This window comes from Dryobates pubescens, chromosome 25, assembly GCF_014839835.1.
Source record: "Dryobates pubescens isolate bDryPub1 chromosome 25, bDryPub1.pri, whole genome shotgun sequence".
Lineage (NCBI taxonomy): Eukaryota > Metazoa > Chordata > Aves > Piciformes > Picidae > Dryobates > Dryobates pubescens.
Window position 1 is genome coordinate 4,044,736 of NC_071636.1, and position 18,304 is coordinate 4,063,039.

An 18,304-nucleotide genomic window follows, 5' to 3' on the forward strand; every position below is an offset into this window, starting at 1 on the left:
CAGAATAGCAAATTAGCACAGGAACAATTCTCATCAGATCCCAGCTTGCAGGTGAGGAAGCACACAGCAGGGAGATACGAAACGCTCAGGTGTGTCACGCAGGCCTGGCAGTTCAGGCCAGTCTGGATTTAGGTTCCTGGGGTTTTTAATCTGAAGATGTGCCTTTGTATGACTCAGGAAGGGCCTTGACCTCCCAGACAAAGGCAGCTGTGCCTGCACCATGCACAGAGTTCAAACAACACTGACGATTGTCTTAAGACACAATCTGAGTAATGTTCCTATCAGTTGCACAGATGCTGACTGCATGAACTCAGTAGAACTATGACCACAAATAGGTGATCTCCACTGTTAAATTGATGCAGGGCACAAGAATGATCATTTTCTATTATTTTTCTCCAACAATATTTGTTCTCACTGGTACTTGAACTCCTAATACCAAACAGTGCAGTGTTTTAAGGCTTTTCAGGACATAAGTAAAAAAGGGCAATGTGCTAGGTATTACACCTATCTTTTAATTTAGCATAGATTCAAACCAAAATATTGACATGGTTAATTAATTAATTTTTTACAATGCATTGACACCAGTATCTCATGAACATGTATTTGGCTTACAAATGAGCTGTATTAGCACTGAGAAACACAGACTCCTACGGTCACATGAGCCTAGGAAGAGGTGAAAGATGACAGAAATCAAAACCAGGTAACCTAATAATACCAATCCATAATGCTTTTGATAATTAAAATCTAATCAGTTGTTCTAAGGATACTTGAAGAGTAGGGTGCACCTACTTTGAGGGTCCTTTTGTAGGAACAAACACAAGTACAAGCTTGAAACGAGTGGGTCATCACCACTGCAAACCATGTTGGTGGCCCTGGGAGAGTCAGAACAGGTTGTCCAGGGAAGTTGTGGAGTCTGACTCACCTGGACAGTGCCCACAGCAACCTGTTCTGCACAGCTGTGCTTTGCACACAGGGACTGGACTAGCTGAAATCAAGAGGTGCCTTCCAGCCACAACTGTGCTGTGATCTGTGAATCTTCCCTGGAGCAGGGCAGACAGTTTTAAGCAGGGTTGCTTTTTCTCATAGCATTGACTTGAAAACTATAGGCTCTTTTCTCTGGATTTGTACAATAGGGTTTGATGAAGAGCACTAAGAATACATTTTTAAGGCAATTGTCTCTACCTACTTCTACTTTTCTGTTTCTTCTGTATAGCATATGTGGTATGATTCTACAGTTACATTCATCCAATTTGTATGCAGTTCATCTGGAAACAAACCAACCCAGTATGGCTAAAATAGCATGTCTGGGTTGAAGAGAGTTTTTTTAGCACATAAAATTCTCTCTTCTAAATATGTCTCATCAACAGTATGGCTAATGTCTGCGGGTTTAATTAAACCTTTCTCAATCTCAACCTTCAAAAAAGTATCCTAGCATTCAGTGTTCACCCCTGTCAAGTCCCACAGATGCTGAACTCCACTTAGATGACCTCCATCTCATATTCACTCTTCAGCTCAAGCATTTAAAACACCACACCCTATAGCTGCTTCTGTGTTATCCTCAAATCTTACGATGTAGCTGAGGAGCCAGAGGAAGGCTGGGGTGTTACCAGACATGCTTGAGTATCATTTAATAGACACCCTGCCAGAAAAGGCATTGCGGCTAACCCAAACCTAGCCCTGTCCTAAAGCAACCCCCACCATATATCACCCCTCCATTAAAGCACTTGGGCATCCCATCAAATGACCCAGTGTGTGCCCTGAGCATCAGGCTAACTGAGGATGCTGCATGGCCTCAAAGAAAGCCCTTGAATTTAGCATACAACCAACCAGCTCAACCCCAAAATGACAGTAACTCCTGTTACCATGTTTTTAAGTTCATGAAACTCTCATCAAGTCAAAAGCTTGAGATGTTCTCATGTTACCTGATAACGTGGACAGTAAAAGGTCTGATTTATCTAAAAGAAAAAAACATCAAAATAGTTGAATGCTTTATGCTGTCACATTTGTCTCTTTTCCAATGGAACTTTTAGCACCCTGTAAATTTAAACATCTCTCAAATGATTTTTTGATCTTGAAATACACACACTCAGAGACACTTGCTTGACAGTTCAAAGATGTTACTACAGTCAGTTGCGGGGGGGAAATATCTTTTACTGACAGCTGGTATTTTTAAGCCATGTGAAATGAGGAAAAAAATTAATTCTTCAGTCTCCAAGTTGGCACAATCAATTTATCTGTTCTGATGTTGTGGCAAAAAATTACAGGTGTCTCTGATGTATTATTTTGCAGTGCATAAACAGTTCAGTGAAAAGGAGCTGTCAAACCCCCAAATCCAGTGTTTCACTATAATTGAATCAGCATATTCTCAGCAAGGGTTAAGTGAGCTCCTGCCTTTTCCTCTTCTCTCTCAAAACTACTGAGTGCAGAAATTCAGCAGCTGTTTGGAAAGGTGGATGAGTTCCCACTTGCTGCTACAGAAGGTGGAAATACAAATCATCCCAATACGCTTAATAACAAAAGCTCTTACTGGTTAGAATTAGCAAGTTAATAGAGAAGGCTTTGCTTTAACTGATAATTTTCTTTCACATGTTTATGTGGAGCATAAATTAGAACCCAAGACAGAACAGGTAAGCCAAGGTGCCCATGATCAAGAGATTAGCTATTCTTGGTAGAAAGTTAGATTTATTTTGTTTCTTCCTTCCTATCTGCAGTGATGCAGTGAGCAATTCCAGTACAACCACTGGGCTCTTTGCCACATACTTAGTAGTTTCTGAATGGCATAAAATTCTGTACCTGAGTCAGTGCACACAAGTGTCTGCATTGCATGGTTTAACTGCTGTTCCTCCCTTATCCCCAGAGACAGCTAATTCATTATAGATTGAACTAATTCCAGTGCCCTGAGACTGCCAAATCCTTAAGAGCATTTAGCTGAGCTTTCACTCCTTGATTATTACCAATTCAGTGCAAAATACAGGTTTAAGATTTGCAAGTATTTTGGAAGGCAAAGTCAGAATTAAACCCACCTTCAGGATGCAGATAAATGTTACAAAACAAGTAGAATATAATTGCAGGTGGGCCAACTGGAAGGCACTGTTGTTCTGTAGAAATAGCCAACCGCATAAATGCAAGATTGAAATTAAAGAGCTGAAGAGCAATTTTGTAGCTTGGCTTTGCAGCTGATCACAAACTGAACACATCACCACCACTGTACTGTTGGAGAAAAGAGAACAAGCAGAACTTGTGCTGGGATCAACAGCAGTGTCTTACATAGGGATTGCAAAGTCAGTTTCTCCCTGAGGGAAACTTGTCCAGCAGTGGCAAATAGAATGGAACAAGGAGGAAAAGTTGAGAGGCCTGAGGCTGTTCAACCTTGAGAATAAAAGGCTGAGAGGGGATCTTCTCAATGCTGAGAGAATGGGGCCAAACTCTTCAGTGATGCCTAGTGATAGAACAAGAGGCAATGAGCACAGACTCACCTAAGCATAAGGAAAAATATCTTTGCTATGAGGGTCCTGGAACACTAGGGCAGGCTGTCCAGAGAGATTGTGGAGTCTCCTTCTCTGGAGAGATTCCAGACCTGCCTGGATGTTGTGATCCTGGGCAACCTGCTGGGGGAGACCCTGCTGTAGCAGCGGGAGGTTGGAAGAGATGATCCCCAGAGGTCCCTTCCAACTGCCACCATGCTGGGATTCTGTGAAATACAGAGGGCAGCAGCATAGGTTTAGAAAAACATGAAAATCTTGGAAAGCACTTAGAAAATCTAAACCTATCTCCTCCACAGGTGAGAACACTGAAATGATGACACAGATGCTGAAAGAATGATCTGCTTTCAGGGTCCTTGGGAACAAGACAAGCAGCAGTGGGCTCAGGTTGCAGGAAAGAAGATTATTTTTCTTTACACATGAGGTAAGTTTGTATCATGAAATAGGGCATAGAGGTGTTATGGAATCTCCATCATACAATGCTATAAAAAAATAGCTGCATGAAGGTCAGTTAGGAATGGTTGAGCTGAGCCTCTCTTAGGTAAGGGGTAAACCAGCTGATTCTCCCAGTACTTCCAACAGCAGTCCACTGATTGCCACAGCAGATCCATATTCAACAGCCTACACCCCAGGCTTGGGAGCCGACATAACACAAGCACCTTTTGACAGGGTCTTGTATTTTTGACCAGAACAAAGCACAGCACTCCCAAATATCTACTCTAGATTGTGTCTTGCTGTTTTGATGCATTAGTATGGTGAAAATAAAATGCTGGGTTTTTTTGCTAGAGCAAGTGGCACGTGCTTCCAGCAGAACGTGCACTCCCATGTGGTTACATTTCGTGCTCTCAAATTTTACAGCGTGTGGTTGGTTGTGCGTTTTCCTCCCTTGTGATGGCCTGAGCCATCCAGAATTACATGCAAGGAAGATTTCCCCCCACACACCACCCACCCCTTTGAAACAACAAATGTTAATGCTCTGGCTTCCCAGGTACAACTAGTTTCATAAAACGGGTAAGGCTTACCTAACTATTACCCTACACAGAACATAAAGCTCATTTTTCCTTCTAGAAATCTCTGTGCTCCAGCAAGATTTTCACTATTTTCATCACAGGTAATTAAAATGTTTGGTTTTTAAAAAAAAAAATCAGGTCTGTGTGGCCAGGTAAAATACTTTGTTCTTGGAGCAGTACAACTCATTGACAAAAACAATCTATTATGTTACGTGCCAAGTATATCGTGAAGCCTTTGAAGATGCTAAAAATAGAGGACCTGTCACAAGCTGAGTAAGTAAAAAGCTGTCTGTAGTTAAAAATACTTTGGAAATTAATGGGAGTAATTACTCACAGATCTCATTAAATGTCAGTTCCGAATTGGTTTTAAACCCTTGCTCGCCTCAGTTCTGCAAAAGGTGTTTATAGCTTACAGCACTACCCACTCTGCAAACTGTGTGCCCTAGAAAAAGCAGGGCCAGAAAGAAAATCATGGTGTCAGTTTGTTGACAAATGAATGTGTAAAAAGAACAGTTTACACCAGAAGGATCAAAGTCAGAGCCTTTATTAAATGTTCCTTCTTTAAACAGTCTGGATTTAATCCCCCTTTCTCAGCTGTGATTCCTAAGGCTATCTTAAATACTTTGTTATCCAGGGATTTTCAGTCTTCAGAACCCTCACAAGCAGCAAGTTAGCAGTACACAAAACCAATACACTGTAACTTCCACCGAGTTCTACTCCTGCCTCACAGGGTCTGTGGAAAAGAGCCACAGTGCTGCCGGCGCTGCCGTTCTTGCACAGACCCTGGAAAGGAAACAGGTGTCACCAGAGTTTAAGCCTGATGTGCCACAATTTCCCAGTATGGATTAGTAGATCTGTTTCTTGCATGTTACCTAGTTCAAAAAGGGGACCAAATTTTCAATTTTTAACTAACGTGGGTCTAATTAAGGCTATTCTGGTATATGTGATACTAAAATACTCTCTGGGAGTCCTTTTCATGAAATCCCATCAGAATTAACATTTTCAAAAATGAAAACATTTAAAGTAAGTGTTGGAGTTGAAATGCTGATGCAGCGCTTGGTTCAGGGTTGCCTTGTCTTCTGGAGCTTTATTATCACGTCAGTATAGTGTCATCTATCTGTTCATCAGAGTCAGCCTGGCCAGCCAGCTTCTTCAGGGATCTCCTGCAGCTTTCATTGAGAAGCTCCAAGCTGGCAGCATCTAGAATCTTGGACACTGACTGTGGAAGGAAGACAACACCTGTTACCAGTTCCTTATGACACACCATTCAAACTGAAAATAAAGCTAAGTGCCTTACAGGCTTTGTTTATACAGAAGTCTTTCAAAGGTACCAAAATCCTTCATCTGCTTTTCTGATTCCAGACACAGGAACTATCCAAAACCAGCTAAGGCTTAGAAAAGAGGTCTGGAAATGGATGGATGTAGTAGTCCACCCAAACAACTCTAGCACCACAATGCTGCAGTAGGACTACACAAATGACAAAAGCACTAAACGAGTCCTAGTTCAGGTAACTGCAGCACAGTAAAGGCTCAGGGCACGTCGAAAGCAAGGTGACCACATTAAATGTGGGAGGTATGTAAGATACTTTCATGTAGTAGTACTGCACCATGTCAGCATTGGTCATTTCCTCGAGGTTAGCGTGACAATACTGGTGAAGGCTTAAATGCAAACAGGAACATCCCACTCCCATCTGTTTCACAAGAGACTACCAGCACCTCCCGAGGCTGAGGCACAACACTGAACCACGCCAATGTGACACAGCCTTTCACCAATGCTGACATTTTCTGTTGTCTCATACCTCAAGCACTTCTTCACCCGCTCTCATCTTCAGAAGATTGACAATGGCTTGGTCGCTGTAGGCTCTCACACTGGTGTTTTTGTCCTTTGTGTTGTCCAGAAGCGCTTTGAGAATGGGTTTAATTGTCTGAGGATCCAGTGAGGGAAGATGGTTTTTATTTGCCCACCAAATCATCTTTTCAGCAACTAACTTTATGTCGCTGGATGAGTTCTGAAGACACTAAAGGAGTCAAAGATGGACTTAAATTCAGATGCACCAAGGACAGGTATTTAAAGCAGTAGTTCATATTTTATTCTAAGTATTTTAATAACAAGAAAAGCAACGATTTCAACTCATGGGGACACAAAAGACAAACTTGCTACCAACAGGTTTGACTGAACTGTATGACAGAGAAGATAAAGTCACATTTTCAAAAGAAAACCTCCACAAATGTGGTTGCCAACATGCTTCTGTCAACTGTCTCAGGAAATGACAATGACCACTAAATGCAACCAAAGCTGATGGTGTTAGCACCTCTGTAAAACACCCCCAGTCAGTCTCTGGTTGCAGTCAAACAGTGCATCTCAACAGTGGGCTTCATTTTACAATTAAACGAAAGCTTTGTATTTTTTTATCTCCACACATCCAAAACATGAAAGCTAATGCCTGAATGTCAACTGCATTGTTAATGCTGTGATAAAGGTATTGTGACATTTTACTACAGTATTATGATACAAATTGATCTATAGAAACGTGGGATTTCAGACAAAAAGTGCTTTGAAGAGCAGTGCCCTGCATCATGTCAATGTGCTTTGTAGTTGTTCAAGTAAACTGAAAACAAATGTAAAAGCTGAAAATGTAACACATTTGTACTTAAAGGTGACAGACAAAATCAAAAGCAGCTCTCCTGCTCCAGCACTTCCTCTATCTTTTCTAAGATACTCAAAACATCCTGAGGTTCTGATGTTCAAAATTTAGATCTTGGCTACCATGAGGGATGCTTTCAAGGGGAGTGGAAGAAAGGGGGGCGGGAAATGGGGGGTGGTGGGTGGGTGTGCAAACAAACAAACAAACAAATCACACAAAAAAGCCAGAACAATCAAGAAAGGAATTCTGAGGTAGAATATTCAAACAGATATGAATTGAAAAAGGCATTAACTTCAGTACTCTCTTTTATCTGAGTCTCTCAGAACTAATCCCTTCAACAATAGTGGAATTCAAGTACTGCAGCCAAACCAGGCAAGGTGAGAGTTGGTATTCCATGCATTTCAAACAAAGATCCCTTGACCTTCAGCAACCATAGAAAAGTGTCAACTCCCCCCATGCTTCCCTGCTTTCCTGCCAACTGTTTGTTACTGCAACTGAAAAAGTGAATTCACAAGAATCAAACCTGAAGTTTACCACAGTCAGATTTCCATAATAGAGCAGGGATAGTGTTATTGCATCCACAACTGCAAAGCAGGCTCATAAAGTGATGCTGTCTGTACTTTGCCCCATAAAGAAATACCTAGATTTTCAGGGATCAGGGGATTTAGAGCTTCCCCAGATAAGGTAATCAAGCTGTCAGTTTGCTAGCAAGGTTCCCATACAGACACTGATGGAGAAAAATGCCCATGAGTTAACTCAAATATCTGGATCACATGAGAACATCCACCACCAGAGAGTTACCATAAAAAGGCTTACCTTAATAAAGAGGTTGGAAAGTTTTGGAGGCAGGTTCCCTCCTCCTTCCATGTGGTATTTCATAAGAAATCCCATCCCTCTGATGCCACTCACTGCAATGGGAATCTTCAGCATAAAGACAAAAATGAGTATTACTACAGCAGAGTTCAACAGCCTTTATAACTAGGCTTATGGTCTGGTAAGCTTTTGTGGGAGGCTAAACCCAGCTTTCAAAAACACTGTAGCATGCAAAGCAGGAAAACCTTGGGTTAATGTTGTTGGGTAATATGATGAAAATATCCTAATGCAGCTACAAGCCACATGGAGTAAGGTGGCAGGCCTCACAGAGCCTCCACGCTGCCTACAGCAAATTACTCATTCATCCCTCAATTTAAAATCTTCCTCTTAAAATGAATTACTTGCATTGCTTGTAATCCTGGCCTCTGCATGAGAGCTTCAGTAGGGAAACAGAAGGTCAATTTACTACCAGTGAAAGACTTGATTTAATCTTCATAGAGATCAGAACTCTCAAAACAGTTGTGTAATTTCAGTTTAAAAAACACATCTAGCTGAGGAAGTGTTCAGATTGCAGTGGGGTTCTTTTGTTTGGTAAGACAGACAACCTGTGACAATACCTTTTAAAACCACTCCCAGCAGGCACTTGCCACAGAACTTGCCCACTCACCCTGTCAGCAGTGGCATTGCTGAGGATCATCTCCTGGACACTGTTGTAGTATTTGGGGGAACACAGCCTGCTAGGAGCAACGTTGACAGCCACAGAGAGGGCGAGGCTTCGCCCATGTCTCACCATCCAGTCAATGCCTGAGACATCTGCTGCAAGTGACAGGAAAGAACAATAGCATGGTTCCTGCTATCCAGTTTCTTCATCTAAGAAACCTTTTGTCAGTATGTCAGTTTGCTTCCATAAAATGACTAATAAGCAGCATCTAAAAACAATGCTTTGCTTCCTCCACTCCTCCCACAAAGCTATCCGAGCAGTGCTAAAACAACACCTTTACCAGACAGGAACTCCAAAACCAGTGACTCTGTACTGTTCAACCTAGTTACTTCTGATGGTCTCAGTCACACAAGATCAGCCCCACAATGCTCAGTGCATGGAGGAGCTCGGCATGGGAATTACACAAGGTCTGACTAGAAAAGTTGTACAAGCCATCTGTAATTTGAAACCAGCTAACATATTCCTTTACTAGTTGCAAAGAGGAGAGTAATCCTGTGGCTCTCTCAACCACTATGAGCTCCTGCAAAATTCATGCATTTGTCTTACTTGGAGGCAATGTAGTTAACTCTCCAAAAGCATCTGAAGGCACCAGATGCAGTCTACAATTAGCAAAAGCTAATCTAAGATAAAGAGTGCCACTGAAAGAGGTGCCCTCCTGTCTGCCCTGCCCAGCCATCCTGTCACCTCACGCAGTGTCAGCACTAACAATCACTTAGCCCTGTTGATACTCTCAACTCATTTGCAAACAAATCCAACAAAAAAGAGTAGATAACCCCAAATTATGACTCCTACCCTGTGCTCCCCGATGCACCAGGGGCATACAAAGGAAGAGCCACCAGCAAAAAAATTCACAAGAAAATCTAGAGATTCGGGCTTAAGGTAAAGAGGAATAACCTAAATAATTAGTCACAAAGTTTGCCAAATCAGTGGCTAAGGCATTTTCCCCTGCTTTCACAATCAGTTCAGTCACCATGAGCAGCTTCGCTTACCCAGCAAGTGCTGCTGGAGAACAGTACTGAGCTCCTCTTCGGACAGAAATGCACACAGCTCAGCTAGGCAGCCAGCCGAGGCCATGCGGGTGGCATCCTAGCAAGGAAAGGAAGAAAAGGGTAACACTGGGTAAGCTCAATGCACATCAGAGATAAGGAGCAGGAAGAGCAACTGACAGAAGATGGTATGAGATAAAAAAAATAAAGGAGGAAATAAATAGTAGTAGCAGTATTTCACTCCTACTACCTGTGGATTTCTGCCAGTTTGCAAATAGATAATGGAACTTAACACCAGATCCAGTCAAAATGCCAGCAGAGGCTGAACTATTACATAAATTAGATAAATGATGATTACATGGGAAAGTTGTAAAGGAAAAAGTGAATGTTTTAAAAGATGTGTAACATTTAGATTCACAGTCTAGAAAGTGTTACTTCCAGCCATCTCTAGATGGGTCTCTCTGATAAACTCATGCTACTTTTCAAACTTCCAGGCTTTTGTTGTTCTGCCTTGCCTGTGTGACCATGCCAACACAGCTCCTCTCCACCCTGAAACTTCCTATCCAGTGGGAATTTTTCAGTTCTGTCTCCAGCATGCCAACAAGTTGCATGTCTGCCTGGCACTGATTAAGACATAAGGAAGAAATTATTCGATGATTCATTTTAATGTCACAGATGGTTCCGCTGCTATCTGCCACACACAGCAGACCGTATATTAAACTTGGAGAGCTCATTGCTCATTGGAGAAAAACCTCTCATTATCTGAAAAATCTGTCACACTAAATGATAAACCCCACCTGAGAGCCTACAAACACACCTGTGTGCACAGTGAAGGCACTGCAGTTATTCTCAAAGACAAATGCAAATCCTGACTTCAGAGCTGCCTTGTACACCTTGGTGAGGAGCTGCAGGTCAAACCCATGTACATGGTTGCTAAGGAGACATTAAACTCGGGGATCCTCAGAATTTCCAGTGATTGGCTGGGGATCTCCCAGTCCTTGCACCCGAGTCCCAGCTAACACACTGTAAGACTGCAAGGAAATGGATTTGACAGACCAATTTAGCAACCAATGCCCACTATGTGCTTCTTCATATAAGTTTCTTCTCGCTCTATCATGTGCAATTTACCCCAGAAGTTGCTTTGGAAAATAATTCTGTTAGAAAGTTCAGATTTTAAGTAAGACTGTCTAGAGCAGGGATCCTTGGCAGCTGGCTGATACAGTACCTCATCATGTCCCAGCATCCCCAGAAGCACAGTGCTGATATTCTTCCTAATTGCAGCATCTACTTTTGCACCAGCTCCTCGTGTTACAAACCGCAGAGCTTGCAGCATTGTGTCCCTAGAAGTGAGCACAAGGTACAGTCAGACACCACCTCTCCCTGCCCTAAGGAAGAGATTGAGCTCTGGACACCTGTCACACTTTCTTACACAGCAGTGGCACCAACACAGCGTCAGTTCAGGCTGATACTCTGCCCTGCTGAAAATGCGAGTACTTCCACCTTGGTGTACTCGTGTCTGTCACAATGTATTTTCTGACTATTCAAGAATAAAATTCTCAAGAAGTTAATTTCTTAGGGATCTGTGCACTTAGGATACAAGAACAGCTGCATTACTTCAGGTCAGACTGACAACCAGTACAGTCTTGCACCTGAAAGTGGGCTGCAGTGGGGCGTGTAGGAGAGAGAACAGTGCAGGTTTCAGCAATGCTCCACCCAACACACTGTTACGGCTCAGCTTCTGACCCAGGAACTCCCTATCGTCCACAATGATGAACAGTCAACTGCTTTCACCCATAAGCAAACTTTCCTCTCAGAATTGGGGGTGTGTTCATCCACCTTTCTTTCATCCTTTCCAAGCAAGGTCCTCTGAGGTATCACCTACCTGATGGCAGAGTCGTCGCTCAAGCGAATTCCGTTAAGCAGCTCCGTGAAGAGAGGATCCACTTTCACGTGGATCACGATGAGTTTACCGAGAGCATCAGCAGCTTTGAGGCGAACGGCACGGTTTGAGTCTTGGAGAGCTTTAGTGAAGGTTGTTTGCAGCTGGGGCAAAAATGGTTTGAGGGCAATCTCAACCTATACCAGAGATGAAAGAAAAGAAGGTGATGCAGTCCAGTGTGAAATGGCTAGAAATCAAAGCCTGAGCATGGCCTCTTCGACAGCAGACATCACCAATAGCCCTTTTTCACATCCAAAACTACTTTAATAGGAAAAACATGAAACAATACCACAATGCTCCTAATCTTTTCAAATCTGCATGCTGAGATACAGAGGTAACACCTGCTGAAAAACTTGCCCCTCATGAAGAGCCTTTTGCATACAGAGCACTAAATAACAGCTCAGCCCAATTCAATGATACATTTAGCAGTGCTCATAAAAATGGTGGACACAGGAGAGATAAATTACATGGTAGTCTGTGATCACTTGGCAGTGGGATCAGCATTTAGCAGTACTTTCAAGAAGCCCAGTGACCCAAGCTTTGCACAGAAGCTTCTGGAAGAGCACCCTCCAATCACACTACCATTCCCAAATAATCCAGTCCACACCAGCACACATCCAAGCTGCATTTACAGGAACAGCAACAGGTATCTCTGAAGGTTACCATGGAAAATGTTCACAAACCATAGTCAATTACTTTGAATTTTACCTTAGCAAGAAGAAGGCTTAATGTTTCAAGCAGAGCCACCTTGACGTTCCAGCTGAACCGATCTCCCAAGATCCGAATAAGTGGCCCAGTAATGCTCACCACAGATGGTTTAAGAGCTTCAGCAGAAGTCAGCTTAATAACCAGCCCTAAGGCCTTCGCTGCCTCCTCCTTCTGCTCTGGATTACCGGTTAAAACACCTTCCCGCAACACTAGGAGGATGGAAGTCACTCCCTGTCATGAAAACCAGATAAGAAAGCTTAGAAGCCAAGATGCAAAAAATATGTACCTTATTTTTGCTCCTGTTATGCATGAGATACACAAACTTGGGAGAGTTTCTCTCAATTTCCTGCTGACCTTCAGCTGTGTGTTTCCACATTCACAGAGCTACTTTTATCTGGTTTGATTTCATGCATCTACGCCTTCCTAAGCCAGTTGCTATGAGAAAAGTGGTGGTGGCTCAGGGAATTTCTAAACCAGAGAAATTTGGCACAGAAGTCCAGCTTTACTCCCCCACAAAAAGCAGCCAGCAACCATGACTTACATGCATAACAGAACTGTCAAAGATCTTGTTATAAAGGGGAGTCTTCTGTGGGAGTAAGTCAAGAGCAGCAGTAACCTACAAAAGGTCTCTCCAACACCCAGGACTGGACTGCCCAAATAATCACTGCTTCAAACAGCTGTGAAGTCTTATCAGTCAGCTGCCCCAAAAGGTGGGTATTGTGGCTGCGAGGAAAGCAGGCTCGTTCTGATCCTTTACCTTCTTAGGAATACAGAATCCCGGCACATGCTCGCCTTTGGCCTCATTCCCTACAATCCGGATATCCTTGTGCAGGTCCTCAATGAGAGCCAGCTGGTTCCCAGCATCTAATTTCTGCAGGAGAGAGGTGCAAGAGAAAGATGAGACACCATGACAGCCACTTATTCTTTGTGAGTACCTCTCAGGTGTGTCAAGATGCCGCCTTACTTACAAAGTCAAGGTGTGAGAGTCAAGCCCATCTTACAGTCCTCCAGTCTTTGCAAGGTTTGTAGATGTAACATAGTTCAGAATCAAAACAAGGGCCACTTCAGGCACTGTTACCAGCTACCCCTCTTTTCTCTTTGCCAGGCTTTACCACTGTAACCTTTTTAAGCTGCCTCTCACCTTGGTGATGGAATTAAGCGCATCCCAGCTTTCATTCAGAACGACAGGGTTGGTGTCATTGAACAGACGTATCAAGCCTGAAACCAAGCTCTTGAGATGACCAGTGTAGTCTGCTTTTGTCTTGGAGCAGTAGATATTCAGAATGACAGCTGCTGCCTGTCTCATTCCCAACTCAGGACTGCGGGTAGCTTCCAGTAAATCTTCAGTTATAATTCTTTGTCCAGCCTCATCTTCCACCGACAGGATTACAGACTGGCAGTTTGCCATCTCCTGAAGAGTCCAAATTGACTTTCCGTTAAGTCTCAAATAGAACAAAGCCAGCTTCAGCCCCAAGTTTCCCCGTTATCCGCAGCGTTGTCTCCTAAGGGAAATACTACAGCATATCCCACCTGCTGATTATTGCTTATTAAGTAGCTAGTCACATCACAATTAAAGGGTTCATTCAGTCCTGGACAGGCCTATAACCAGCTCTCAGAATCGAACAAGTGCCTAAACTCTGCAGAACTGGTTGCTGCACAGGTTGCTCTTCAACTGCACAAGGGATAATTTACAGAACTCGGAGCACTCAGCTTCCCCATCCCACGCAGCCATCAAGAGACTGTGGGTCTTGTCAGGTACCATTTTTTAATGGAGGTAGTTTAATGCTGTGCGTCATAATACTAATTACAAGGATGTCTGTGGGTACAGAGATCTCCAGACAGACTTGGGGCTACAAGCTGAGCTTATGGGCACCCACAGCAGAGAGAGCACAGGACTCTGTCACTAACAGTCCTGATTCACTAATTTATGTGCATGTCTATCTGTAATCACAACTCCAGGACATTCTCTCGAGTCCAGATACCAGATGTTTCAGAAGGCAGTACAGGAGGAGTGCTGCATGCAAAACAGGAGATTTCCTCCCTTCAGCCCTTTAATCTTTCAGTCTTCCACATCAAGAATAAATACAAAGTTAACTAGACACTCTGGCAGTTCTCCAAGAATAAGTGAACTGAGAATTGTATCTTGTTGCAGGCGAAAGAGACTTTTATATGGCTACAACTAGATCTGGAGAGCATACGTTTTTTGACTTACAATGTGGCACCAGGCAAAAAGCCTCATCCTGAAGGAGCTAATGGACTGAATTAAAACACGCAATCTGTGCATCTAGAGAACACAGACTCTGTGTTGGGAAGTAAACCTGAAGCTCTATCTTCAGGCAACCTGTCATAACAAAGAGCTGAGCCCTGCTACTTGCCAATTGTTCTTCACTGGTCCCCAGCTTCTCTTTCAGGGCAGACATCATAGCGGGCAGGATGACACTCAAGTGCCTTGTCAGCGCATCCCCAGCTACCGATGAGAGGAAAGCTAGCACACGGGTGTTCACAGGGGGAGTAGTCAGCTGAAAAAACCCAAAACAAACCAGAGTTTGTTCAGAAGGAATCTGATTTCATCTACAACAGGAAAAACAGAAGTACAGATGCATCACAACTCAAATGAGAATGTTTTGAGCATAAAATCAGAAGAAAATCTGAAATTATGTTCTTCCTTTTGACATATTCCTTCAAAGCAAATTGGTAGCAAGCAGAGGAAAAAGCCTAGTTCTGGTGTTTAAAATTTGTGTCTGACTGTACCTTTGGCACCAAGTAAGGCAGCACCACACGGCTCTTGACAGCCATAACTTGTTTAAGACCATCCACAGCAAAGTCAGATGTCTCTTCATTATCCTACAGGGAATGAGAAAGATGCAAACTTGAAAGATGGTTTGTGACACACCAAGCTAAACTCTATTTCAAGTAACAATTCACCATACAAGCAACCCCACAAACCATTCTATCCAAAAAACCTCTTGTATTATATAGCAAAACCCCAAACCAAGCTTTCTGTCACACCAGAATGATTTTCTGTATCAGGAATGGTGGCCAGACAACTTCAGCAGGTGATGATGGCAATTCCCTAGTGCAGCCAGACATAGCAATTCTTGGGCCTAGGCTTTAGCTACCAGATCCACCCTACAGATTGCCAGGGTGACTCCATGGAGTCATAACAGAGCTGCCATTCCCTGGAAGGTCTGCCACTACAATCCTGCTTTACCCTTCAGGCTAATTATTCAAAACCTGTCCCACAACATCATTAATCAAATTGTTGACCAATGTTAAGCAATGTTTACCAGCTGCTTCAGCAAAAATGGCAGGATATCTTCAAGAGCTTGATGTCCAATTGTTGAGTGCAACTGCTCAAAAGTTTTAGCTGCAGCCTCTCGGACTTCTTCCAGAGGGTCACAGAGCGCTTTTCGCACCGTAGGAACTAGGGACTCCGAGAACAGCAGTACCTAAAGGTGCAGAGATGACATTGCAAAACCTCTAAGTACAACAGACACAGGCATCTCAGTGATGTAGCTAAGGATGCAGAATTTGCACACATGAAACTAAACTGCTGTTTGCTTGAAATGTGTTGGGAGAAAACCAGAATTAACACAAATAGCTGCAGTGCTCTAAGGCTACGTAGTAGATGATTCCTATTAGTACAGCTCTCATAAGCCAGAACTGTGCCATGTTGCAATTTACATTTGCCCAAACAGCAACTCAGGTTAGTTCTAAGCCCTGAATTCAGCCCATAAAACAGCTCCAGCACTAGCTGTATTGTTCTGTCTCAGCTGCAACACCTGCATCGTAACACACGTATCTGGAACTTACCGCATCCCTGCTGGTAGACTTCATTATCTCACTCAACCCAATGCAGACTCCTTGCCTCTCATCACTCTTGTCTGACCTCAGTCCATCCTCCAGAATGGGAATGATTTCAGGAAGGATCTTCTCTCCTAACTTTCGGACAAGGTCTCCTAATGTCCGCGCTGCAACCTGTGCCAAGAAGGGTACTGATTAACTGTTCTCCTCTTTTATAAAACTTAAGAAATATATAAACAGTATGGACACAGTAGTAGGAATGGAAACACCACTGCTATAAATAACCATAGGAAAACAGCTGTACTGCCATTACAGTAGCCTTCAGCAAAGGGAGAACTCAGGCACACTCATGCTTAGTACAGTTGAATTAATGACAGCTTGGGGATGATTTCTAGACAGGAATTATCCTGTGTTCTCCAGGAATGAAACAGTCACCTGCAGCACCAGGAAGGCATTAGTCAGTTTCTCACCGTTCGCTTATCTGCACAAGTGCTGGCCAGGAATTTCAGCAGAAGCCCGAAGAGGGTTGGCAGAATCTCCCGCAGCGTGCGGGGAGTGTTGGAGACGACGATCTTCCAGACGTGCAGGGAGGCCTGGCGCACCACCAGCTGGGTGTCAGAGCGGCCCATGTACAGCCCTGCCAGCACCCTGTTCCTCCTCTCCACACCAAGAGCATTAATAATAGCCTGAAAAGAAACACCAATTGTGTTATCCACTCCTGAAAAGTCTAAAAAGAACAAATTAAATGATTATTTAATGTCTTTCCAGGAGGCTTCCCATGATGATTTAAATAGTATGAAAAGAAAGAAGCCCAAAAGGCACAATAAACAAGAACAGCTTTACCTTGTTTGACTGGGCTGTTCCAAAGTTGTCATCCTCTGAGGCAGTTTCTGTGGTCATTTTTCCAGTGACTCCTGAGATATGGAATAGAAGATCTCCAAGAAGCTGAACTGAGCTAAATCTGGCAACAGGAACAAGTCAAGTGTTACGAACAGGGTATTCAGGCAGTACCTGTCCAGTATGAGAGGAGGTCAGAGACAGATGTGAGCAAACTGCAAGGCCAAAAGCTAGGTCAGGACTGAAATGCTGCATGGGCTGATGTGCTAGTTCAGCCTGCCTACATGACTGAGAAGAAGCATGCGAAAAGGAAAGGGAAGGAATGAATCACAAACTGGAAAGGGCTGAGAATCCTGGTATGAAAGCAATGAATCAGGGAATAGCCAAGACTCTAAACAGGAAAAACACACTGCCAGTGTCTGACTGAGCCCAGTAGACATGCAGTGGGCTAAGTGCACTCATCAGCTCTCAGGTGACACAGCCCTTTACTACAACTGATTTTTGAGCAATTGCTATTAGATGTGAGTGCTCCACTGCCCATTTCCATACACAGGAGAGCAGCAACTTACTCAGCATCTTGTAAAAAGAAAAAAAAGTATCCAAGAGCTAAATATTGCCACATCAGCTGCCTTGGAAGTATTGTTCAGAGTCACTACCAGAATTAACCATCTAGTAAGAATGCTTTGCAGGTACCAGGAAACCTGATCCACAGCTCACAGGGGTTTACAGGCTCAGTGCTATAAGGTATCACACTTGAATCAGCAAGCAGAGAGACATGTGATTTTGTTTCCCAGGAGGTTTCTGCATTTGCTTGAGCAGCAACACAAGAGTCTAAATTGTACCAGTTTTTCAACCATGAAAGAGAAATGTCTGTGGACAAGGTGGTTATCCCTTACCTTATCCTCCACAAGTCATCAAAGAGGCCATCCTCAAGCTGTGGCAGCAGCAGCGCAATGGCAGTCTCCGCATACATGCTGATGATTCTCTGGCCAGCGCGCAAAGCGGTGTCCCGCACGAACTCGTTCTCATCTGCCAGTGCCTGAACAGAGACAGAGAAGGCTCTGTGAGGGCTGCGAGTTTTTAACACTACACAAAACCAACAGGAAGAAAACCAAACAGTATTTTCTGTCTCAGCTGTGAAAAGCACATGAACTGTAGCGTTGCGAATGCACAAAGGTGGTTTCAAGAAATCCTTAGTGACTACAAACAAAAGTAGCAAATTCCTTGGAAGAAGAAATAAATTACAATTTAAATTTTTTTTTTTCAGTAGTCCATCAGTGCTGGACAGATCTCTGCACATCCCACAATTACTGGAAATAATGCTTAAAATACTCTGGAGGTTTCTTTTTGTCCTCCAAT

The 18,304-nt window shown here is 43.3% G+C and overlaps 1 protein-coding gene across 1 annotated transcript in view; it reads right to left on the bottom strand.

Moving 5' to 3' along the window:
- Window positions 1-4,938: 4,938 nt before the first annotated feature.
- Window positions 4,939-18,304, bottom strand: part of GCN1 (GCN1 activator of EIF2AK4) — a 43,167-nt gene continuing 29,801 nt past the window's right edge. The window contains exons 42-58 of the mRNA XM_054173312.1: window positions 17,842-17,984; window positions 16,952-17,069; window positions 16,579-16,794; window positions 16,118-16,282; window positions 15,592-15,753; window positions 15,056-15,148; window positions 14,680-14,823; window positions 13,446-13,715; window positions 13,062-13,175; window positions 12,305-12,535; window positions 11,540-11,733; window positions 10,883-10,997; window positions 9,661-9,757; window positions 8,618-8,766; window positions 7,954-8,058; window positions 6,292-6,510; window positions 4,939-5,711 (exon numbers count right to left, since the gene is read on the bottom strand). Coding sequence (XP_054029287.1) covers window positions 5,586-5,711; window positions 6,292-6,510; window positions 7,954-8,058; window positions 8,618-8,766; window positions 9,661-9,757; window positions 10,883-10,997; window positions 11,540-11,733; window positions 12,305-12,535; window positions 13,062-13,175; window positions 13,446-13,715; window positions 14,680-14,823; window positions 15,056-15,148; window positions 15,592-15,753; window positions 16,118-16,282; window positions 16,579-16,794; window positions 16,952-17,069; window positions 17,842-17,984 — 2,661 coding nt within the window. The 3' untranslated portion in view covers window positions 4,939-5,585. The remainder of the gene's footprint in view (window positions 5,712-6,291; window positions 6,511-7,953; window positions 8,059-8,617; window positions 8,767-9,660; window positions 9,758-10,882; window positions 10,998-11,539; window positions 11,734-12,304; window positions 12,536-13,061; window positions 13,176-13,445; window positions 13,716-14,679; window positions 14,824-15,055; window positions 15,149-15,591; window positions 15,754-16,117; window positions 16,283-16,578; window positions 16,795-16,951; window positions 17,070-17,841; window positions 17,985-18,304) is intronic.